Below are 23,735 nucleotides of genomic sequence, written 5' to 3'. Positions count from 1 at the left end.
TGTGCGCTGACACTAGTAGTTAATTAAAGGGAGATAAAACTGCAGAAACAACTAAGTTTCCCTAACGACCTCTTGCAAAAACAAGGACTTAGAATTTACAGTCGTTTTCTATGATGTCTCTCTGTAGTGTCTGCAATGCTATTTCATTCGCGGATCTCCCGCCCTTTCCCAAGGAACAGCATGGTAATATTCTCACTGGACTGAACTATGTTCATCCACTTCGGCGGGAGAGAGAATCCCCCCGGGACCCTACCGCGTCGAGTGTCCGGCATCACAAAAACATGGAGCATCTGCAAGGAGCAGCAGAAGCAGGGTGTGGACTCTGTGATTTGATTCGGAACCAACTGCATCTGTTGTTATCCGAGATTGAGGGACTTGACAAAGAGACCAGAAGGACATACGAGCCTTCCTACCGGCCTACCGTTGACTTGTGGCTAGCACGACGTCCGTATGGCGGCCAAGGCTTCTGGGTCTTGTCCGAATCCATTGGGAGCAGGGATGAAAGAGAAATTATACCCATCGCTGCGTTCAGCTTCGCAGTGGCAGAGGGTGAGACGCATCCCGACGCGTGATCTGATATAAACTTGGTGCTAATTGACAAAGATAACCCTCTGGCTGTTTCAATTTATGCTCGTCCGGTGCAGCAGAGTCCTGAGGCCTACGCCCTTCAACAGTTGCGGGAATGGGATACACAATGCAAGCAGCATCGCGAATGCTATCCGGTCTCTAGAGCTGTTCCACGTTACTTAGTAGACGTGGGTTGCTCAAAATCCGAGGAGAGCGTAAAGCTTGTTCAACTCGGCGCAGGAGACGCAGAATACATCGCCCTCAGCTACGCATCAGACGGCAGCACCGAGGTTCAATGGAGTTCCCACAATTCCGACGCTGAGGAAAAAACCATTCTTACCACAGATCTGCCCAAGATTTTTCGGGATGCTATACTAGTGACTCGCACATTGGGCGTCCAGTATATCTGGATCGACTCGCTATGTATTCCCGGAAATGCGCCGGAGTGGGAAAGAGATTCCGAAGAAATCGGGTCCGTGTACGAAAACGCATATTTGACAGTGTCCGCCACAGGGGCTGATAAAGTGGCAGATGGTCTCTTGTTCTCTCGACCATCGCGAACCTCTGTTCAGATTTTGTATCGCTCAAGCGACGGAAGCGTCAACGGAATGGTTTCTGTCTCTACCCTGCCGCTTTCGAAAGAAGTGCTTCGAAGCTATATTGAGATGCAAAAGGAGCCCATATCTAAAGATGTATGGGCTTTCCAGGAGCGTGTGCTTTCACGAAGAATCGTACACTTTGCCAGCGACCAGATGTATTTCGAATGCCTTGGCCACTTTAGGTCAGAGGACGGCCTGCTCGAAGGTGCGCGGTTCCATTCAACAGTCGAGAAACTACATTCCGGGCCGGATTATTATCGTGAGCAAACTGCCTTAGATAGGTGGCATTCATTACTGCGGGCCTACGGAAAGCTTGATCCAACAACGCCGTCTGAGAAGCTCCGGGCTCTATCCAACATTGCAAGGGCGTTTCAGCGCTTGCTTGGCGACGAGTATGTGGCCGGACTTTGGAAAAATTCTCTTATAGAGTCATTGTGCTGGCGGTCTATGAAATGTAAGCCGCTGTGTGGCTCTACTGCCCCGTCGTGGTCGTGGGCGGGAGTCAACGGTATCGCATTCGCGGGATTCGGGTTCAGATCAGTCTGCCCCGAGGCCACCATTTCTAGTATTCAGGTGACACTCGAGAATGATGCTAAACCATTTGGAAACGTGGCTTCTGCCTCGATTGTGATTGCCGCGCCCGTGGTTCCTTTAAAGTTGGTCGAGAACGGTGGTGAAGGTCGCTACATATTTCTGCGGACCGAGGATGGACATGAAGACGGTTTCTACGCCGGTTTTGATGTCATTGGCCGGCAGGATGAAGTATCAGCGGAAGGCATTCGGAACAGTAAGCTCTTTGCGCTGGTGTTGGCGAACACTCGGAGGGACGAATGCATGACTGGAAGTTGTCACATAGGAGTCAGTATCTGGGGGATTATTGTCAGCCCTGTCGATGAATCGGCGGATAGGATGAGGCGTCTTGGGCTTATTACGACCTCTGCAAATCGGTTTGGGTCTGGCAGTTTATCAAGCTATCGCAGGACAGTTACCTTAGTTTGATCGACTTAAAGACCGCGCAGACAAGGTATCTAGATATTCCTAGGTATTAGACGTTAATAAGTAATAGGCTTAGTAAATAAAAGTAGAAGGATTAGAAATATAATTAAGTTATTATTTAGTAAGAAGGATAGTTAAAGTAAAATTAATAGAAATATTTTTCTATTTATATGTATATTCTAAAGAATTTACTATATTCCATAATAAAAGACTAAGGAAATTACTAGATCTATATAGATATAAAATAAAGCTTTATTTTAGTCTATAACTTAAATAAACTTAAGTAATTTATTATAATCTATATAAGGTTTAAAGTAGCTAGGATAACTAGTAAAATACCTAGTATAGCTAGTATATTTCTAGTATTACTCTATTTCTAAACCTAGGTTAAAATTGGTCAGGGTATATATATTATAAGAAAAAAAATTAGCTTATTAATTATATAATATAATAGAAGTATTTATATATATATATAGTAGGGTAAATATATAAAAAGCCTACCTTAATCAAGACACTTTACTCTATGTCCTGCTGTAGTAGGGGGGCTAATTAACTTCACGGTTCAAGTAACACGATTAAAGCGATGACAAATTCATTTGGTGCAATGGCGTACGTGATAGCATACTGTCGCTTCCCAATCTCTTGCTATCAAGGCGTGCCTAACAAGAGCCTCATCCGGCACTTGCCGTTCCGATCGGGTCGTGACGGGATTGGTCGAAACACGGCCATAGGAGAACAGTGAGGTTGGGAACGATCAACGATCAAAATTACATACGTAGTTAGTACTTAGTGTCTGGAAATATGGGGTCCAGGGGATTCACTCTCCCGCTGTATCGTCGACTATTCCCACATTGCTGGTGCGAGGCCCGTTGCACCCATGAAATAGCAGAGGGAACGCTCCCTACTTCTTTTCACGTCTGCCTTTTGGGGCGTCAAGAATGCATGCAGATGGAAGGTTGCCAGCTAGTCCGACTCGCAATTAGATGTCATCCATCATAAGATCATCGCCGTCGGGATTCAAATGCATCACGCGCGCGACCACAACGACACTGGCTTATTCTCTTCACATGTCACACATCTCACCTTGGTGTGTCGTCCGGCGCCCGGATTGGTCGGTATCTGCTATATCAATGAGATCTCCCGTTATGAATGCGGGGAGCATCACTAAGATGGTCCGGATGGATGGGTGGCGCTCCTTTGGCGTGTCCCAACACTCAGGGTCTGGCCGTAGTAAGCTTACAACTATAAAAGTGACAGCGTCGGCCAGGAAATATGAGAAGATATCTCGTCTTATTTGTGTGCTTTTCTGCACCTGAATTTACTCGACTATAGGCTTGTTTTGCTGTGCTGGGCGCGCGTGACAAGTCATACGACCGCTACGTATTCCTACATTCATATACCGGAGATTGCAGACTACAAATATATACACATCACAATGCCTCCCACAAAGCTCTCTACTGTCTCTCCCGCTTTTATGCTTCTCGGGGGCGTGTCATCCCTCCCGAGCGGAACTCTTGTCCGCGGTCTCCTCAACAAACCCAAGGCGACGCCTCAGCGCTTCCGTGACGTCGAGGCCGAATGGGACTTTTTTCAGCTTCGAACCTACGGCGTCGGTATCCCACAGCGTGCATCAAAGATGAAACGCCGTGAAGCCAGCGATCGTGCATAGCATCCGCCGTTCAAAGCCCTGGATTTCGAGCGAGTCTACGATACAGCCAAAGTACTGCCAGGGGTACTGGACCGCCAATGGGAGTGCCAAGTATTGCTTAGAAATTCCTTTCTGCATAGAATTGAGATCTTTTGTACGATAAACTCTCGCGTTTTTCTTGCGGGCTGTCGGGAAAATTTACATGGCATTTCATTGTGGTTTGGTCCTGATCTACACTGACGTGAGCTGCGTAATACCCCGGAGTAATACGGCTTGGCATCGTACACTGCATTTGAGGCATCCGTCCAAAATATGTTAATTACAGATTCGACCTAGTTGAATTTAGTTGCATCACCCCGATCGCCGAATTTCTTTTTTTTCTTATGACATTTGTATGCAATCCTCACTGACAGCCTGCCAGGCAAACCGCCGTTGAGAGTACTCTGGACACAGAGCCAGCATGTATAAAGTTTCCATACCATAATCAAGAATCCAGTCTGTATGGTAAAGATCTGAATAATTCAATTGCGCAACCTTGCCAAGTCGATTGCGTCTACTTCGTACGTAGCTCATATCACTGACAACCCAAGTCGACATGCAGACCCACCAAAGCTTAACAGTACCAAGAACATTTTTTTTTTTCAATCTTGCCGATGACTACAACTTCACCTTTGCACTCGCTGTGACACATCAGTGCAAGCTCCAATGCCTTCATGACGCTCCTCCGACCCTCCTTTTGAAAGTGTTCTTTTCTTTCGTCCCGCTTGCTCATGGAATCATGCGGTGCCCTTCCAAGCCGATTTCCTCTCTTAGCTCTTCACTTCAAACCTCGTCCTCGCGATCTTTGCATTAGATATCTTACCTGCCACGCTGCAGCCGCCGCATCCCGACGACCGAACTTATACATTTCACGCGCTACATCGCGCCTGTTTGAGAGACCGTCCCGTCTAGGCTCGACTCTGTTGGCTAGCCAATCGTACAAGAAAGTCCAACAAGATCCCACAGTCATGACTACCACGGTTGAGCTTGCCACCGTACCGACGGCAGATACGCCGGGGACGTGTATCTATGTGCATCATGAGAAGCGCTCTTACGTCTTTGGCCATGTGGCTGAGGGCACGCAGCGCGCTTTCTCGTCTCGCAAGCTGCATATGGGCGGCACAGAGCACGTTTTCCTCTCCGGCGCTATCGGCTGGTCGCAAATGGGTGGCCTGATCGGCTACCTTTTGAGCATCGGCGGTGCTCTCGATGCGGCCAAGGAATTTCGCGCCGCAGAGAACTCGAAACGCGCCGAAAAGGGACAGAAACTGCTTCGCCAGCTTAGTAACGAGGGCGTGACAGTCCACGGTGCGGACAACCTATGCCACATCCTCGCCTCAGCGCGACCAGTCATCTTTCGCCAACCCGTCTCCGTACGCGCTATGGAGTACAGAGAAGACATCCGGAGCGCAGATTCTTCCCTGACAGCGCCAGACTGGGAGGATGAGTCCATCCGCGTGTGGAAGATTCCGGTGCGGAGAGACCGCTCCAGCAGCCCGGCAAAGCGGCGACGCAGCGACAGCGCGACCAGCAACACCAGCAGCGACATGTACAAACCAGCTTCGGAGCAGTCCGACCCCTCCGTGGCAGGCTTTATCATGGAAAGAATCATGTTCACAGGCAGCCATGACAAAATCGCAATGGTTCCCAAGAACATTGACGAACTGAAACCAGAGGACGACGCAATCATTCTAGACGGCAACAGCTTACGTCGGTACGATGGGCCATTTGGTCCCGACGCGCCCAAGACTTTCGGCCGCACAGCCAAGGCGTGGGTTTTCCCCGCGGCCGGCGCTTCACCTTCCAAGGGAGGCATGGAGGGTATCAGCACCATCTCAAACGGCGCTCTGCCGCAAACGTCATATTCCGAGACGTCAATGAGCTACATTATGAAGTGTCACGACCGACGTGGAAAGTTCAATGCCCAGGCGGCAAAGGACCTGGGCGTGAAACCACCGAGTTTCAAGCTCTTGACCGCTGGCGAAACAGTCACGACAGACAGCGGCACTGTCGTCACTCCGGACATGGTGCTCGGAGAACGACAACCTGGTAAAGGTATCGCCGTTGCTGATATTGGCAGCCGCGATTTCCTCGACCCGTTTTTCGAGCGTCCCGAGTGGACAAACTCCGAAATCATGTCTGACATCACGTCCATGTATTGGATCCTCGGCGACGGCCTAGTGTCGAATCCCAAGATCCAGCAATACATCAAGGCCCATCCGGACATCAAGCATATTATATGCTCCCCCAGCACGTGCCCCAACATGGTCAGCAATCCCAGCTCTGCCGAGATGCTCGCCAAGTTGCGCCGCATCGACCCCGAACGGTTCCCTTTTGTCACATTTGACAATACCGTAGACTATCAGGCTCCTGATGATGTCACGTCCATCGAGCTTGGCAGAGCGGGTCACAAGGTCCAAATCATGCCGCGTCTGCTCTACAAGGACGATGCCATTGCACCCTTTCCTGACCTGCAGATGGCATACAACTCTGTTGATGAGGAGACGTTGGCGCTCGCAGAGAAAGCCAGGGCGAAAGAGACCGACCCCGCCTTTCTGGCGCGCATTGAGCGCCAAGAAGCGGACATTCCTAACCGTGATGCCGAAATCATCCCCCTCGGCACCGGATCGAGCGTGCCCAATAAGCACCGCAACGTATCCGGCACGCTGATACGTGTCCCAGGCATCGGAAACTACCTTCTTGACTGTGGCGAGGGTACGCTTGGCCAAATCAGGCGCTTATTCGGCGCCGAAGGCACCGCTTCGGTTCTCCGTGACCTGCGCTGCATCGTCGTCAGCCATCTCCACGCTGACCATCACATGGGCATGGCGACCACTATCAAAGCCTGGTATGAGCAGGCTCTTGCCGACAAGAGCGATGCGCTCCTCGCCATCAGTTGCATCGGGCGGTACCGTACTGTGCTCCAAGAAATCTCCCAAGTCGAAGATATTGGCTTCCACCGGTTGCGCTTCCCGAGCTGCTCCGACGCGCGCGACCGTGATCACAACACGACGGCACTTGACCTGGCTACGCTCGGGGCAAAAGACTCTTTTGGCCTGCGCGGCATCACGCGCGTGCCCGTCGACCACTGCTGGCGCGCGTATGCCACGGAGCTCGAACTCGTCTCGGGCCTGCGCGTCGCCTGGTCCGGTGACTGCCGTCCGTCGAGCAAGTTTGCGCGGACGTGCCGCGGCGCACATCTCCTGGTGCACGAGTGTACCTTTGACGACGATATGCAGGACCACGCCAAGTTCAAGATGCACAGCACCATGGGCGAGGCGCTCGGCGTGGCGCGCGAGATGCAGGCCCGCCGTACGCTGCTGACGCACTTTTCACAGCGCTACGGCAAGGCGGGTGCGCTGCAGCCCAGCGAGGACGGCGAGACGGGCGCGGACAAGGAGGAGTCGGTCCTGTTCGCGCACGACCTGATGCGCGTGAAGCTGGGCGACTTTCAAAAAGCCGCGTGCTACATTCCCGCCATCGCCCAAGTCATGGCAAAGACGGCCGATGTCTAGATCAAGATTCGTTTTATATAGACTTTATCCACTCTCATATATACCCAATAGACGGCGGAACTTGGTACATAATCTTGCATCCAGACTATGACTTTTGTCTATTCTACACTCTCGACCAAATATCATCGACTCTTTTCCCCACACGGGCCTTTTCACGGGCAGCCAGTGCCATCCATGCTTACAATTTGATAAAGACAGCAAAGGCTTGCTTGCCCTTGTTGAAGTCACGAAGCTCCGACTTCCCCGGCGGGAGGGCAGCAAGAAAAAAGACAACCCCCCAATTAGCAGCCTTGTCGCCTTCGCGTCGGCCGGCCGTATCCCAGCAGAGCTGTTGAGGTCATCGAAACTACACTATCCCGGGCCACCGCAATCTCCGCCTCCGCCTCCGCCTCTGCTTGTGCTTGTGCTTGTGCTGGTGCTGGCGCCGTTGCCGTCGGACACCGTCTGGCTGCGCGCGTGGGCACCGGGATGCCGCTTCTCGGGCGTCTTCGCGGCTGCAACGGCGGTGGCTGCATCGACGCATACACCTCGTCAGCCTCGTCTGCTTGCCGACTCGCCCTTGCGGCAGCGGTGAGCTCGTCTTCAAAGGTGCTGTACTTGGACGGCGACGACGACGACGACGCCACGGCAGCCGCCGCGCCCACCGCCCTCGGCACGTTCCGCGTGAAGAGGGACGAGGGCGCACGGCAGGAGCTGGCGAGCGCGGAGCCGCCGGCGTCGGTGTCGGCGCGACAGTAGGCGTCGTAGATGGCGGACAGCTCGGCCTCGGTGGTGGCGGCAGACCGGCTGCGGAGTATGCAGCGCTCGTGGTCGGCGCACCACGGCTCCGCCCCTGCCCCCCCGTCCTCCTCGGCGGAATCTGGGATGGGCAACCAGGATCTGATCATTGCGGGAGGGTCGTAGTCGCCGGTCGCCCACGGCGGTTCGGCGACCGCGGCGGCGACGGGACTCTCTTCGCGGATATGGGCAGCGCAGGGAGCCGCCGACGGAGCCGCTGCGGGCGGCGTGCGGCTGGCGGTGGTGCTCGCTTGGTCTGCGGCGGTTCCATGAGCAGGAAGAGGATAAGACGGCGGCCGCTTCCCAGCCGGCTGCCGCGTCGTCGTTGGCTCGGGCACGGCAAAGATGCCGGCCGGGAGGTGCTGCGAGTATCCCTCTGGCCACCTTGTCGTCGTCTTCTCATACCGCGGCCAGCGATCGGGGGCGTATACTTCCACATACTCCTCACTGAACCCTTCATCATCGTCCTCGTCACAGCCCTGGCCTTCGAGCAGCTCCTCGACATCCACCTCCATCACGGCCCGCCCGAACCGGCGGGCATCCTTGCGGCGGCGCTCTTCACGCACCCTGCGCAGTAGCAGTGGCGACAGCAGCAGCAGCAGCGGAGGCGGCGTAGCACGGCGCGATGGCGCGTCGCCGCCGCCGCCGCCACCGCCGCCATCGCCGAGTCTCAGCCGGAGCAGCGCGCCGGCCATCAAGTCGCTCTCGCGTCGAATATGGCGGCGGCGGCTGCGCGTGTAGCACTCGTCGATCCAGGCCTCGACCATGCGCAGCAGTTGCGGCGGCTCAGGCGGCATCGCCCTTCGGCCCCGCCCGGGGTGCACAGCGTTAACGGCGGCGTCGGCGTCGGCGTCGGCGTCGGCGGCGCACCACGCATACTCGTACCGCGCCAGCAGGCCCGTACGGAGGTCCATCAGGAACTGCGGGGAGCCGCCCACGACGGCAAGTCGACAGGCCGCGCAGCGGCGGCGGCGGGATCGGTGTTGGTTTTGGTTGTGGCTGTGGTGGTGGCGGTCCTCTCTCCTCTTCGGCTGCACGCACGGCGGCAGAGTCACGTCGAGCGGACGCTGCATGCGCTCCTCCCAGCGGCGGCTGCCCAACCACAAGGCGGCGATGCGCTCGACGCTGCGCAGCCACACCTCGGCGGCCACTGCGTCGCCCGCCTGTTGCTGCTGCTGCTGCTGCTGCTGCTGCTGTTGCTGTTGCAAAAGGCACGCCCTCACGCGGTCGAGACGTCGCGTGCCTGCCTCCTGCTCGACGAGCGCCATCAGCGCCGCCAGCACGCGCGGGTTGAGCGCCCGGTGGTCGGGGCACAGCGCGGCGTCGGCGTCGGCGTCGGCGTCCTCTTCATGTAGGTTGCGGCGGGCGAGGGCACTACCACTACCACTACCACTCCTGCTACCACTGCCGCCGCTGCCGCCGCCGCCGCAGCGCAACAGAACGACGTCTCCGAGGAGGATGGACAGCGCGGCCGCGCTGCGGGACGACGATCGCCGCCGCAGCGAACACGACACGTGCGGCGGCAGGCTGGCGGCAATGGTGCGCCGCTGGACGCGCAGCCAGGCGGCGCAGGCGGCGTCCGTCTTGGGCGGCGCGACCGTGGCACGCTTCAGGTAGAGGATGCGGGCGAGGGCGTCGACTGCGGGCTGCTTGAGAGCCGCAAAGGCCGCGGTACGGTCGTCGTCGCCGTCGTCGTGCTGTAGGTCAGGCATTTTGTCCTCGCTCGGGATCGCGGGAGGGTTGGGGGCGGCGGGGGGGAGACGATTGATCTTCTGGACACTTTTGGACAAGAACTTTTTTGCAACGGGTAGTAGGTAGGGTGAGATGAAAGGAGAAATCGGCGATCCTGTAACGTTGTGCACGGGACTGGCCATTCATTCTCTCTCGATGAGCTGGAAGGGATGGGACGGAGCTACTTATACAGGAATGTTGGTTGACGACAGCCATCTCCTGTTTGACGCGGCGAAAAGAATGGCGCTGCATGTCGGTCTGCCTCACAAACAAATGAAAAAAAAGACATGGGCCCTCTGGGGTTTGGTCATCGCTTTCACGGTCTGCAGCGCGAACCGGAAAGAGTCTACAAAGACGTGTGTCAAACACTCAGATACAACTCCTGTCAGCGGCACACACACACAATAGTCTTCATGTTCTTCTGGCAGATGGATGCTATATACAAGACAAAAACGCAATACATCAAAAAAGATGCAACTCCATCTGATGCCGTTTGCAATGCGCCCAGGAGACCTCCCCTTTCTATCAAGCAGACAGATCTTTATATAGGTAGGAGGATGATGTGTATTATCAAGACGTGCGGTGTGCCGCCAGAACCATATGGGAAAATGTCGGTGCATTGCCTTACAGAGGCGCAGAGCATAACAAAATAAAAACAAGACGTCGTGTCATCATGAGTGAGTACCTATTGAAATTCCTGTAGGGCAAAGGAAAAATTCATAACCACCAGGGGTACGTGGTCAAGCCAACAAATGAAAGAAAACATGTAGCAGAAATGCAAAATGACGGTTCAAAGAACGCCCAAGTAACTGTAACGCTGCTGGCTACCCATAGGCAGCATCAAATCAGCCTGCAGTTCCCAATGCAGCCAGCCTTGGAATTGCTGGTAACAAACGCCAGAATCATTACTAGATTGGTCATTGCAAGTATGTATATATCCAATATTTGTCCAACAAACTAGACGGGTTGGGCATCCTGGCCCATTCGCCTCTTTTCCATTCGAATTTTGGCTGCCTCGGTTCCGTCGTCAGGCGGCGCCATTTCTTTGAACCACGGATGGTTCAGTGCCTCGCGAGCCGTAATGCGCTGTGAAGGATCATAGATGAACATTTTCCGGAGAAGGTCGTGGAAGTTCTTGAAGAACGTTGTATTCTTGGGAATGATGTTCTGGCAATAATTAGCAATGGTATCTTGTGCAAGAGTAAAACAGACATACATCAAGATTCTTCATGGCCTTAACAAAACGCCTGGAACTTCGCGAGGTATCTTGAGTCGGATAGTCAAGCCTAAGTCGTTTAAAAAATCTATTTTCTCGTTAGTAAATTGGCAGAAGGATGCAGTAGGAGCTAGAGGGACGGGCAGGGGTACATACTTGGAAGCCGGGTTACCACCTGTCCTGGTGGACATTCTGTTTACGGTTTGGACTAGATGGGCATCTATCCGTTGTCCAATAACCATTTCCATCATTGCAAGATGTTCCAAGTTGTCATGCGTTTGGAAAAGGGCATCGCCTGTGAAGAATTCAACGAGGATACATCCGATGCTCCAAATATCACAAGGAAAGGACCAGCCGAGGCCGAGAATAATTTCTGGGGCACGGTAGTGGCGAGTCGAAACGACAGATGAGTGGTATTCGTCCTCGAAAGTGGCAGAACCAAAGTCGATGAGTCGAATTTCCGTGTCGAGCAACACTCGCCGTTGTGTGGCTTGCCGATTAATGGTCGTAGAGGCGGACGGGATTTTTCTGTGATATGTAAAGGTCTGGTATGCATTGTCGTATAGTAAAATGTTCTCAGGTTTGAGATCGGTATGTATTAAATTGAGGTCGTGAAGGACTGGCGTACGCGTGTTAGTAGTGGAAGCAGACGGGATGAACAAGGCAACGTACATGCAACGCTAGTAAGCAGCTGGCGGGCGAATTTTTGAATCTGGCTGTTGGGGAATGGGACAAAATGGTTCCCTTTAAGAAAGTCGAAGACGCTCTGGCCGAGAAGATCCATGACGATGCAAATGTGACCACGATAGTCAAAACAGTCTCGTAGATGAATGCATCGGTTTCTGTTGGTGGGGTCGTTTGCTTTGAGGGTCGCGAAGACACGAAGTTCGATGCGTGAAGCATCACGGTACTTCTGGACCGAGCGGATAATCTTGACAGCGACGGCCTCGTTCCGCCGGCGGTCGCGGGCCTGAACGACCTTGCCAAACGTTCCCTGACCCAGAAGACACTTAATCTTATCTGTTGACGCATTAGTACTGGCTTGAGACGACTCAAGGGCCTTGGGGAGACAAGCTTACACTTGTCGGTCAGGTCTGCGTCTGGTACAACAATGTAGTGACCGTCATCGTCGTCTACCTTGACATTTTTGAGCGGCTGGGGCTGTCAGACGGTTAGCATGTCATTCATGATAAGAGATCGGGCCAAGCGATGAATACATATACATACATCGTGGACGACCCTGACGAATACATCGCCAGCCTTTTTGGGTGGGTATGGCGGCGGGACATATGCCTCGAAGGGATGGCCGAGACCTTCGATATCACGACGCTTGGCCTCGATGGCGACTTGTTGACGGGTGCGCTTTCTCTTGAGCGGGGTAGATACGGCACCGGCTTGGCCAGTTGAGGATAAAGAAGTGGCAGCAGTAGTCTGGGCTGTAGAATGATGGCCATCGCTGGATAGGGTCGAGGCACTGGGCGTGATGTTGTGGTTCGGGGTGGTATTTGTGTGGGAGCCAGCGACAGGCTGGATGTGGTAGTGAGCGGGTGGGTTCGGGTTGATGTCGTCTCGCCGGCGACGCTTAGCAGGCTGGGCTTGCTGCAATTGTTGTTGACGAAGAGCGGCAGCGTCTGGGGGAGCGACGATGTGGCCGTGTGTGATTTTGCGTCCCTGGTTGGCCTCTGGCTCCGGGGTGTCGTCGATGACTATGATTTCCTTGGGGAGGCCATTGCGGTAGAAGTTGTTCCAATCAGGCTCTCTGGAGCGGCGACGCTTGCGTGAGGCGTTGTGGTGGTCGTCGACGGCAGGGACAGCGGCAGCCGTGGCCGTCATGGTACCAGTGCTCGACATGGTTGACGTGAAACTGTCGTCGGGACGAGTGGCAGACGTGTATCCGGACAGGTCGAGATAGGCATGGGGAGGGGGTGGCGGCGGTTGGTCCGTCAGGCCATCGGTCGGGGTGGGAGCGTCGCCGTCGCCGTCGTTGTCGCCGCCGCGGTGGTTCTGGCTATGGCGGTGCTGATGCTGGGGCTGGTGGCGACGCAAATGATGGGGACCGGGATGAGGGTAGGCAGGAAGAAGCTGGGGCGTACTCGAGACGGCGGCAGACGAAGGGACGAGAGAGCTGCTCGAGGCGGCGAGGACGACGGGGGCTCCAGGACGGTAGCCAGGAGAGGGAGGGTATTGTTGTTGATGGGCGGCAGCGTAAGGTGAGTGGTAATGGCGCGGGTGGTGGTAGTGAGGGAGCGAGGCCGCCACGGCAGTCGCAGGCGTCGACATGCCGCTAGGGGTGCCCGTGCAAATCAAGGTGTCGTTGTTGTTTTTGCTGTTGTCGTTGTTTGGGGCTGGTGCTGCCGAGTTTCCGTTTCGGAGAGGGAGGTCAGAGAGGTGGTGAGGATGGAAGAAATGTCGTTTGAAAAGGACAAGGCCATGGAAAGGTGACGAGAGTCCGAGTCAAAATGCTGGGCCAGGCTGGAGGGATTATTCTTCGGGAAAGCTGGAACAGATGGGCCGGGGAGGGGGTGGTGGTGGTGGTTGTAGTAGTGGTTAAAGTGGTGGTGGTAGCAGCCGTGGTTGTGGTGGCGTCCAAAAGGTTAAGCGATCCTTTTTTTCTTTCTTTCTTTTTCTTGGTAGAAGAAAATATCTAGATACATCCCTTGGTACCTATCTCTCTGGTGAAATCGACGGTGGACTAGACTGTGGTAAACCGAAAAACTAATCTATTATTTGTTGGTGGTGACATTGGAACGTTGTAGATGCACTGATGCGATGATGTTTGGTGCACTGGCGCACCGGCACACTGACACACTGTACCTGTGCTATTTTCCCACTGGTGGCTTTAGTGGCGGCCCCAGTGGCTGCTACATATCAGTACTAACGTAGTGCGTAGGTACCTACCTACTTACTTGCCCCATCTAACCTTGGAGCCAGGCGGTCTTGCCCAGGTACACACCCGTACCTAGGTAACTTGCCTTCTACCAGAAGTAAGCACAGTGGTACTACTAAAGTATCAGGTAGTAGGTGCCTACAGGTACCTACTGGTAGCAAGGTGTTGGCAGGATACGGTGAGATACAGTGGACTATAGTGGACTATAGTGGACCACAGTGGACTGCAATGTACGTCAACGGTCACCTGTCGAGTCACTGCCTACTACTACTAAGGTAGGTCAGTACCTATTTACTGACCTACCAAGCTACCTAGGCGTCGAGGTATCTGCCTGTGAACCAGTCTGTTCACAAAGTCATGCATGTTCTGGAAAGATAGATACAGGAGCAAAGTTTGAAAAGAAAAGGAAAGAAAAAGGTTCTACAATGCAACCCAGCGTCCTTCCTCGGGCGCTGTTCCAAGCTACGCCGCCAAAGTCTATTGACGGAACTATGTCTGTCTGTGTGGAATAAAGTGCGGAGAGCAGGCAGGCTAGTGGCTGAACAGTAAGTAGATGGATGGGCGGCGGCCCTTCCACAACGCGGCTGTCATGAAATTAATAGTATGAAATGAAATAACAACGTGAGTGAAGTGAGCAAAAGCACATCAAGACTCCATCATTCAACTCTTTTTCTTTTCTTCTTGCCGTTCGCAACTACACCCCGTGTTCTCCGCGGCCTCTAGGAGGGGAACCCCGGTTTTCAAATGTATGCCCGCCTGTGCGCGTACCGCACAGTTACTGTGCACATCACACTGTACCGTGCAGTAATGCACGCTCTCAATAATAAGCGATGGTTTATTTATTTATTTAGGACAGCAACGCATCATGATGAATATGAGTGCGGCAAGAGTTCGAAAGAGAAACAAGAACGGAAGAGACAAATTTTAATTTTGCCTATATAGAAGCCACATGTTACTTATTTCCTGCAACATCAATAGTTTTTCCGAGTTTGACTTTGGTTTTTGCTTGGTGGCTTCTTGTCCAGGAAGAGTGCGTGCATCTATTAGTACTAATGTACATAGGCTGCTGGCCGAACGTTCACCGACGCACAGGGCAGCTAAAGTGGCGGTTGGCCGGGCAGACGCCATCAGAGGAAAAATAAATAAAAGAAGAGAGAGAAAAAAACAGGTAAATTTGCTTTATAGCAACAGCTCAATCTTATATTTTGACAAGTCCAAAATCATAAATAGAGAAAGCCGCTCTAATGGGCTAATGCTCGGGGAATACCCCCGGTCTCGAGCCTCGAGCGTTGTTTTCACCAAGCACATCTCCCAGTGTCTCAGCACTCCAACAAACAAGTCGAGTCTGCCCAATCGCCGGCAACGTGCACATGTCTCTTTTGAAACCTGCTAATACAGAATTCTGATGGTGCAAGAATGCCCCCTCCCCCTCTTTCCCCGGTTCATGGGCAAACAAGGACAGGCGGACTCTCACAACTCATGGCATGTTATGGCATATGCCACAGACTGGCTGCTCTTCTAACCCATGACTTGGCCTCGTCTCGTCACCTTCTTTTGTCTACAACAGGAACGGTTTTGGGATCAGAAAAGAGGTGGGGTCGTCTGAGAGGGTCTTGGCAACTACGATCACATTACATGTTTCCGAGCATGGCTCTCTCCTGCAATTACCAGTATAACCTATGTGTATATATAGCTCACTGTTTCCACCACAACAGGCCTTTTGCAGGGGAGAAGCAGCCGACATTCCTTTCATTTCGGGACCGCCCCAGGGAGAAGGGAATTGATAAGTAGTGGTTGACCTTGGACCGAAACGTCCCTCCCCCTCCGACCAGCCAAGCTCGCTGGGCTTGAGTTTAGCTTGTCGACTCGGTGCATGAGGAGTGGCGAGACCGGCTACCTACTGAGCAACTGATTGTTTGTAGGCGGGATCGTTGCCGCCCCCCTCTCCGCTACAAGATGATGAAAATGGCGTGTGCCTGCCAATCTGTCGGGCTACCAACCTGGGACAGGGGGTGAGGCTTGATGCCTTGGTAGCTGGAACTCATAGCTTGGCCTGTTTACTACAAAACGGAAGAAGAAATAAAACAAAGACGAAAAAAAGGAATACAAACATACATACATGCCAAGTTCTTTCTTCATGAATTTTTACTACTGAAGTATCCAGATCAGACTTTGTTTCCAACTAATATACGCAAACAAAGCAAGTAATAGTGTTCGTTACTTGGCCCATCTCTTCTGCCTTGCATAGTCGGAACCTGTGAACCCGCGCATGGCTTCCCATCAACCAGACCAGCTGGTCGCACCACCAGCGACACCACTTTTTTGTGTCTCAAACTCGCCAACCCAACACTACGTTTATTAATAAAACACTTTTTTTTCGCCTTCTCTTTCTGGTAGCATGAATCATGGTTGTTTCTATTCAAGTCTCCGTCGGTTCCTGCGTGCCGCCCGCCCTTCTTTCCGCCTTTCCTTCCGTCCTGATGTGGGCTCAACTGTGCAACATGTTTCCGTCCCCAGCCTCAAGAGCAGTATTCCTTGCAAAGTACCTAGCTTGCTAGCATCTAGTCTTACTAGGTAAGTAGTTGCATGTTTGTATCCTTGCATGCCTACTTATCATGCCTATCAGAAACCTCCTCATGTGCATCTCACAAAGCACTTACATGTTCGACTCCGTTGACGCAAAGCCTCGCCCCCCTCCCCCCTCCGTCTTCGTCCTCATCATTCGCCCACACGATTCGCGGGTGAGCAGCCACCCCGAGCATCCTTGGACAAATCCCCCCGTAAACTATGCCCGACATGGTTGCTCTGTCCCTTCTCACTCCCACCAACTACTGGTACTGACCGGCAGATCCTCCTCTGGCGTCACCTCGCCTTCTCCTCCGCCTTGCTCGGTTGCTATCCATACATCTGTGCACCCCCTCCTTTTTTTTTCGGCTGCATCACCCAGTGTACTTGGTGCCTCGCCAAGATCGGGAACCACCCTTACCCAACCAAGAGAAAAAACAACAGAGGTATACCACGGCACACTGGCTCACTCATCGCCGCAGCCCAATCATGGCCCAAGTTGAATACATGCATATACGCACGCAAACGGTGGCTCAAGAGAAAATAAATCACACGAAATAAGAGGAAAGCATGGACGAGGTCTGTTACGGACAGTCTGCTGAGTCGTTGCGTTGCACATCCGTGAGCTCGACAGACCCCGCGTCGCAACCCCCCTCTCAATTATCGAGCCTGATGCCCAAGTTCCTTGGCAACAGCCAACCGCGGGACAGATGCTTCAGCACTACAATCTTGGTCACTTGAGTCTGGGCACCATTCCCGCTGGGCTCAAGGGTTGTAGCACCACCAGCCTACTGGATGGCTGAGCAGGTCCGCCCACAGCCATGTTTCGTGACAAACCCTGGTCATGCGTGTTCCTCGAAATGTAGTGTAAATCTGGGAATGCTTTTGCAATGTCTCGCCGTCGCTCTCTATGAGAAATCGAAATGTAAATAAAGTACACCAAAGACTGGCATTGCTGCCTCTGCTGCTCCTCCATGACCGAGCTGCTCTTTCATTCCATCGCCTACATCTACACCCCTCAATCGTTGGCCTGGCGGCTGTTCCGTTCGCGCATTGCTCGACTACAGACCGCGATTGAACCAGACCTTGCCTCCGTCGCCGCCCTTGCCGTGGAACTCGGGCTCCAGGTCGTCGGCGCGAATCTCCTGCTGCTGGGGGAACACGGCCAGCGCCAGCGGTAGCGCCGCAAACGACACCACCGTAATCAGGCCCAAGTTGAGGCCGATCGGCACCAGCATGGCCACCTTGGGCCGCGACTGCACCCACTGCTTGGCCATCAGCCGCTTGTACCACGCCTGCTTCTCCTGGATGTGGTACAGCACCATGGCGGGGATGATCATGATGGGGCTGTTGTTGAAGACGCGACTCGCCGCCGTCTCGTACACGGCGAGCTTGGCCGCCTTCTGGCTGCGGCCAAGCGACGGCACGTCGCGCTCCGACTTGCCCTCGGCCTGCATCTGCCGCTTCTGCGCCTCCGAGATAACGGGTCGCACGTCGATGCCCGTCGTAATCTCCCCGCGCCGCATAATGTAGGCGTTGAGCGCGCCCGCCGACGCAACAGCCGCGAACGGGATCAGACGCTTGAGAATGTTCCTCGTCGACGGCGCAACGCGCAGCCGCGGCACCAGCGCGTTGAGGCCCAGCGCCACCGAGCACGACGCCGTCACCGCGATGCCGTACGACTTGGCCAGCGTCGCCGTCGTCATCGGCGACGACTTGTTGGCGTTGGAACTGTTGACAGCCACGTTGAGTGACTGGTTGGCAATCTGCCAGCCGACCGTGCCGACCGTGCCCAGCCCCGGCTGCAGCATGCCGACCGTCACGACGAGGTTGGACAGGACAAACGATGACATTCGGAAGGGCAGGAACACCGGTTCGCCGGTATCTAGATATCAGGTTAGCCATGTGTTGGGTCGTTGAAAAGCCGTTTGCTCGTGTTGGACGTGCCTGGGTGCAGAGTCGAGTCGACAATCTTCTTGGCATTCCACAGATCAGGAGTCATGTCCTTGATCTCGCCCGTCTTGTATTTTGTGACGAGCTGCTTGGCATTTTCGAGACCCGACTGTCCGGCAAAGAGGGTGCTGCAGAAAGCGAGGTTAGCGAGCCCGTAGCTGCGACTTGGCAGAGAGCTGTCTGCAGCTCGCGGCGTCGCGCGGTGCATGGCACCACAGCAATTGCTCGCACGACATACCTCGGATCGGTCAACGTGATGGCGTGCTGCACTCGTCCAAAATATGTCGACAGATCGTACTGCGAGCGCGGCAGCTCACGGTCACCGGGGAGTGACGCTGACATGGTCACGCAGTCAGGTCAGCTCTTGCTATTCTGCAACGATGAATTGACCAAGCTGCAGACCCGTCTCCAGCTGATTGTCCGACCTGTGAATTCGTCGCGGCGGTCAGGCAGCGGTTCGATCCTCGGGTGCTGAAATAATTGGAATGACAATTCTAAAGAGTCGCTGGCGGTGAAGGTCAATTTTTCTATTAACTAGGCCGAGCGCCAGAACGACGATGCTAACCGCACAGTACCGATGTCGGATGACCAGTGATTCAGTTTGGCGGGTTTTTTTGACTGGTCTGGGGAAAATTAGTTGGGAATGGCTTGGCGTTGGTTGGCTGCTGATATTTGGCTACGGTAGGAGTACCATTCGACCTGACAAACAAATCTCCTAATGCATATCTGTGTGACATTGTATAACCGAGGCGCCGCGCAGGGTGATAATTATGGCGGAACCAGAAAGTATCACAGATTGCTTTCTCTGTGAAATTCTGTAGAATATCCTCGTCGACGGCACACCTCGGAAATTGACCGGCGTGGCCCGACGCGGGATAACCCCTGGGCCAGAAACCTCTGTAGCGCCATCACGGAAAGTCGTCTCTTGGAATTTGGCAAAAAACAGACCACTTGGTGCGAGTCGATTTCGATTCGAACAAAAAGAAAATCACTTTCGCGAAACATGCGACCACGCCAGGAGTCGAACCTGGAATCTCTAGAGAATATCGTCAAGTGAGAACCGAAATCTAGCGCCTTAGCCATTAGGCCACGCGGCCGATGACCATACTTACGACCTAATGATGCTCATGATCTTGGCAAAGTATTGAGAAGCACTTGAGGAGCAGATGATTATTCGAAACCGCAGATCAGGGTTTTTATTTTATTAGAGGGATCATATCAAGAGCGTGGAACCAAATCAGCACACTTATAGCGTTTATATGCGGTAGTGCTTTCAATGGCAGCTGGCGGCTGACCACCAACAGGCGGTTGCAAGCTGCCAGCTGCCAGCTACGAACCTACAAACGACGCCTGTTTGCTGAAAGAAAAAAAAAATCAGCTTTACTCTCATTCTTCTTATCCTTCACGCTTCGGCGGCAGTTTCCGCCATTCGATATTGCCAAACTTGTTCGATTCTGGTTAGATACACTTTCATCTGAGTTCCAAAGACATGTCAGCCTCTGTACAAGAGTGGTCAGCTGTTGAGGTGCGATCCAGCGAAGTGCTACCTGGGAGTTTCCTCGGCTTGCTCGAATGGGTGCTAGATGAATCTGCCCTGGCTCATGAAGACGATTCAGAAGAAGAATCTGGGGAATATCCTAGCCACGCCGTTGAGAATGCTTCGTTGGTTATCGAAGAGCGTGTTTGCCGAGGTAGACGCAGCACCATTCCCCTTAGAATCCGCCAAACTAACCTTTAGTAGATAGCAATAAGGCTCAAGACAATGTCAATGTGACTTCGCCTGTCAAGGCTCCACTGCCCGGTTCCATCCCCAGCAACGACAGCCCCCCAATCGAGGGCGAGGCCAACGATCCGGTTGATCGAGATCATGAGTCTATCAAGTCTGTTAATACTGCAAGGAAAGGGCTATTAGAACTAGCCTCAAAGTGGAAAATACCGTCTGAAGCCATCCAGGACAAGGAGCATACCAGTTCTGAGACCAAGGACTCTACTCCGTCCTGGAGCATCAGCGCCATCGGAGAGGATCCTACTCCCCCCCCAAACAAGAATCTCCCCGCCCAGGAGAACGGAACCCAGAATCCGTTCAATCATGGCTCGTCGCCCATGGTTGAGGAATTGCATTCTTCAAGCAACCCGCGATCGCTCTCCATCGCTGCTTGGGTCATGGACACAACGGAAGGACCAGTGCCGAATCTCATTGCTCCCAAAGCTGGAAACGCACCAGTCCACTGTTCTGCCATTGACCCAGAGACTGGGGATTTTCTTCCAGCGATTGAGCATCCAGAGACCAAGTTTCATCATAATTTCAACTTGCAATCGGAGCCAGCATATCGTCGTGGAGACATCACCTCAGACATGCAAATCAGTAGGGAACTAAAGGCTAGAGCAAAGCTTGCCCAACGATTTCAGGAAAGACATTTTGTCCAAGAAGGGGTGCAAAATGCTGTGCAAGAGGAAGCAGAAAGCCCATTTCCAAGGGCAGACTGTACCATTCGACCTGCAACAGACGATGATATCGAGGGAATATTGGAAACCATTAATTCGGAGCGGCAAACCAGTGAGGAGAATTGTCACAAGACATCGGTTGCCCTCAAACCTTGGAATATCGTAGGTGTTCTCAACAAATGCAAAAAGGACAATCGTCCATTCATTGTGGCAACTGGGGGAGAAGACGACCTCCTGGACCGGTCAAAGTGGCCCGCCGGCGCTGACAGGGCGTACAAAGAATATGTCAAGTACCTGGGCAAGTCCGCAAAGCGGCAAGCCACCATTGTCGGTTTTGCTTTCGCGATGCCGCGAGAATCATCGAGTTTCGACGCGCGGGACATTCACATTGATCATTCCTGTAACATCACTTTGTTTGTTCATCCAAGCCACAAGGGTAAAAAGTATGGATCGGCACTCTTGGACAGAATTCTGATGTCGGTGTCTCCCATTCACCGCAGCTTGATTGACTTTGAATGGAAGTGTGACGACGCAGTCGGGATTTACGAGCAACTAGCTTCAAACAATGTGCGACAGTATGCCCGCGTCTTTGTGGAATACCTTGATGCACATGACGAAGACCAGAGGCTACCGTCTAGAAAGAAATTGCTGGAAAATTTTGGATTTTCCCAGGTTGGCCGTTTGAGCTGCCTGAAAAGTGAGTTGCGGGAGGGAAAGACGCGTTGGTTGGATTTGTTCGTGTGGGAGTTGGAGGCCCAAGCCCTCGAAAATGTTCGATAGATGGATCATGGCTTATTATCCGTGTAGAAGCTACTACGGAGTAGTTGTCAAGCATGCGAGGATTCGGCGACGAGATGACAAGATCGCTTCATGAATGATTAGCTTAGACGGGTTTCCAACAACAATTAACATAGTCCTCATTGCCAATACAGACTGTTCACAAACGAAAAGCATCAAGTACCTACCTTTTGCAAGGGAGACGACGTGCGCTGCAGTGTCGAGCAACTGCTGCAAGCTTCGCAGGAGGCCCTGATCAGAAGACCCCACCCATGCGTGTTCAAGGCACCATCATTTTGGCCCTTTCACTTTGCTCGAGCGAGCTTTCACACGTCCAAGAAGCGCGTTTCCAGAAGTACCTGTACTTTAACAAGCCTCGGAAAATAGCGTACGCAGAACAAGCCCTTCTCAGCATGCTGTCGATTCTACGAAAAGCGCGACTCAAGGACAAGGAGATGCGGATTCTGATGCTGTGGGTTGGCGTGCCGCAGGCCGGAAGATTTGAGCTAACCTGGTGTTGGGCAGTGGCCTTGACAACGCAGGAAAGACGACTATCGTAAAGAAAATCCTGAACGAGGACGTTCACACAGTCAGCCCGACGCTGGGGTTCATTATCAAGACGATAGACTACGACGGGTCAGTCAGGACGCAGTCGTGGCATGGTCCTCAGCTAACAGTTTTGACTGCTTAGGTACAAGCTCAATATTTGTCAGTATTTATGGCCCTATTAAACCAGGCGACTGCTAACTGATTCAGGGGACGTCGGTGGTCAGAAAACATTGCGGTCATACTGGCGGAACTACTTCGAAAAGACGGATGCTCTGATCTGGGTGGTCGACTCTACGGACCGGCTGCGGATTGGCGACTGCAGGGAGGAGCTTCACGGGTTGCTGGAGGAAGAGGTAGGTCGTATCGACAGTAAGGCGAGTGGTGAATAAAGGCCAGCAGCTAACAAAGTCTGTAGCGGTTGGCAGGGGCTTGTCTACTCATATTTGCTAACAAGACGGATGTGGACGGGTGTATGACGGAGGCAGAGATTCTTCAGGTAAGCAGCAGCATGAACAAGACGAAAAAGGAAGACGTTAACGAAGCCAAGGCCCTCCGGTTGAACGAGATTCGAACGCACCAGTGGCACATCCTGCAGTGCAGCGCCATGACGGGCAAAAACTTGAAGGAAGGCCTGGCATGGGTTGTGGAGGATGCAAAGAAGAGGCTGTTTCTATACTAGGCAGTGTACCGGCCGGTGCAGAAACAACAAAGTGAGCCACAATCACACGAATACAAGTATAAGTATAGGATGAAACCAATTAAGATATATTGAAGACGCGACGAGGGCGGTGCAGGTTATGCAGCCTATTAAGGAGTCCGGTGCCAGGGGGGAGGCAGTGGCAGCTTGCAGCAGGACGCATGACGTACATACGAGTAAGGCGAGGCGATGATGCAACGGCCTGAGGCGATTGGGCGCAACCATATATCTAGGGGCGCAAAAAAATGGCCCGGGCCAATAGCCGAGGGGGCGGGTGGCTGCGACGACGCGGGATACCGCATTTATACCGATGCTATGCTTTCCATTAAGACCAAGCGCCGGGAAGAGTGTCATGATTCGCTGACACGCGGAGACGACGCGGTGCGGGTGGGCTTTTGTTTTGCTGGGCTGGTTTGTTGTTGACACGCCATATTGGGACATGATGGGTGAGCTAACAGAAGCTACTTGGAGCCGATGTATTTTCCATCGGTGGAAAAGCCCGAAGAATATGGGCGTAGAAGAAGATATCCTTCACTAATATTAGCATTGCGTTGGGGAAAAAGGGAGGGTTGTAAATGCAGGCCCTTGTTAGAGATGTCTTTGGATGCTGGTTATTAAAATAAAGTGAAAGGACCCCCTGCTAGACTGCTGCTAGAGCGGCCAGATGCTGCGGCCAGGCTCCCTCCCTTGTTGCGCTGGTATGAGCGTTACAAGGCTTTAACAGGCGACAAGTACCTGGTCTTAGCGGCAACGGCCTCTATGTGGATTTCGCAG

The 23,735-nt window shown here is 53.3% G+C and overlaps 8 protein-coding genes and 1 non-coding gene across 9 annotated transcripts; 5 read left to right on the top strand and 4 right to left on the bottom strand.

Moving 5' to 3' along the window:
• Positions 1-281: 281 nt before the first annotated feature.
• Positions 282-2,022, top strand: V2A60_005477 (uncharacterized protein; the record flags this gene model as incomplete). Its single annotated transcript, XM_083256787.1, has 3 exons — positions 282-549; positions 604-1,953; positions 2,012-2,022. 3 exons carry the CDS (start codon positions 282-284, stop codon positions 2,020-2,022), a joined length of 1,629 nt encoding a protein of 542 aa, XP_083112913.1.
• Positions 2,023-3,597: 1,575 nt separating this feature from the next.
• Positions 3,598-3,831, top strand: V2A60_005476 (uncharacterized protein; the record flags this gene model as incomplete). Its single annotated transcript, XM_083256786.1, has 1 exon — positions 3,598-3,831. The coding sequence occupies one exon, from the start codon at positions 3,598-3,600 to the stop codon at positions 3,829-3,831; it is 234 nt and encodes a 77-aa protein (XP_083112912.1).
• A 986-nt stretch (positions 3,832-4,817) lies between these two features.
• V2A60_005475 (tRNase Z) lies at positions 4,818-7,364 on the top strand (the record flags this gene model as incomplete). Its single annotated transcript, XM_083256785.1, has 1 exon — positions 4,818-7,364. One exon carries the CDS (start codon positions 4,818-4,820, stop codon positions 7,362-7,364), a length of 2,547 nt encoding a protein of 848 aa, XP_083112911.1.
• Positions 7,365-7,645: 281 nt separating this feature from the next.
• On the bottom strand, positions 7,646-9,853 carry V2A60_005474 (uncharacterized protein; the record flags this gene model as incomplete). The annotated part of the gene is made up of 1 exon (XM_083256784.1): positions 7,646-9,853. The coding sequence occupies one exon, from the start codon at positions 9,851-9,853 to the stop codon at positions 7,646-7,648; it is 2,208 nt and encodes a 735-aa protein (XP_083112910.1).
• Positions 9,854-10,829: 976 nt separating this feature from the next.
• Positions 10,830-13,368, bottom strand: V2A60_005473 (kinase-like domain-containing protein; the record flags this gene model as incomplete). The annotated part of the gene is made up of 6 exons (XM_083256783.1): positions 10,830-11,039; positions 11,089-11,158; positions 11,245-11,707; positions 11,761-12,108; positions 12,168-12,249; positions 12,316-13,368. 6 exons carry the CDS (start codon positions 13,366-13,368, stop codon positions 10,830-10,832), a joined length of 2,226 nt encoding a protein of 741 aa, XP_083112909.1.
• A 4,233-nt stretch (positions 13,369-17,601) lies between these two features.
• On the bottom strand, positions 17,602-18,835 carry V2A60_005472 (Tricarboxylate/iron carrier; the record flags this gene model as incomplete). The annotated part of the gene is made up of 3 exons (XM_083256782.1): positions 17,602-18,425; positions 18,488-18,621; positions 18,732-18,835. The coding sequence occupies 3 exons, from the start codon at positions 18,833-18,835 to the stop codon at positions 17,602-17,604; spliced, it is 1,062 nt and encodes a 353-aa protein (XP_083112908.1).
• A 664-nt stretch (positions 18,836-19,499) lies between these two features.
• Positions 19,500-19,590, bottom strand: V2A60_005471. The gene has a single exon. It is a non-coding gene; the product is annotated as a tRNA-Arg (tRNA).
• A 392-nt stretch (positions 19,591-19,982) lies between these two features.
• On the top strand, positions 19,983-21,718 carry V2A60_005470 (uncharacterized protein; the record flags this gene model as incomplete). The annotated part of the gene is made up of 2 exons (XM_083256781.1): positions 19,983-20,184; positions 20,235-21,718. 2 exons carry the CDS (start codon positions 19,983-19,985, stop codon positions 21,716-21,718), a joined length of 1,686 nt encoding a protein of 561 aa, XP_083112907.1.
• Positions 21,719-21,987: 269 nt separating this feature from the next.
• Positions 21,988-22,943, top strand: V2A60_005469 (ADP-ribosylation factor family-domain-containing protein; the record flags this gene model as incomplete). The annotated part of the gene is made up of 5 exons (XM_083256780.1): positions 21,988-22,187; positions 22,241-22,351; positions 22,407-22,423; positions 22,472-22,617; positions 22,680-22,943. 5 exons carry the CDS (start codon positions 21,988-21,990, stop codon positions 22,941-22,943), a joined length of 738 nt encoding a protein of 245 aa, XP_083112906.1.
• Positions 22,944-23,735: the final 792 nt, after the last annotated feature.

Source organism: Cordyceps javanica, chromosome 3 (assembly GCF_051103115.1).
Source record: "Cordyceps javanica chromosome 3, complete sequence".
Classification (NCBI taxonomy): Eukaryota; Fungi; Ascomycota; class Sordariomycetes; order Hypocreales; family Cordycipitaceae; genus Cordyceps; species Cordyceps javanica.
The sequence above is the reverse complement of the archived record's forward strand: the minus strand, read 5'-3'. Positions and strand labels throughout refer to the sequence as shown.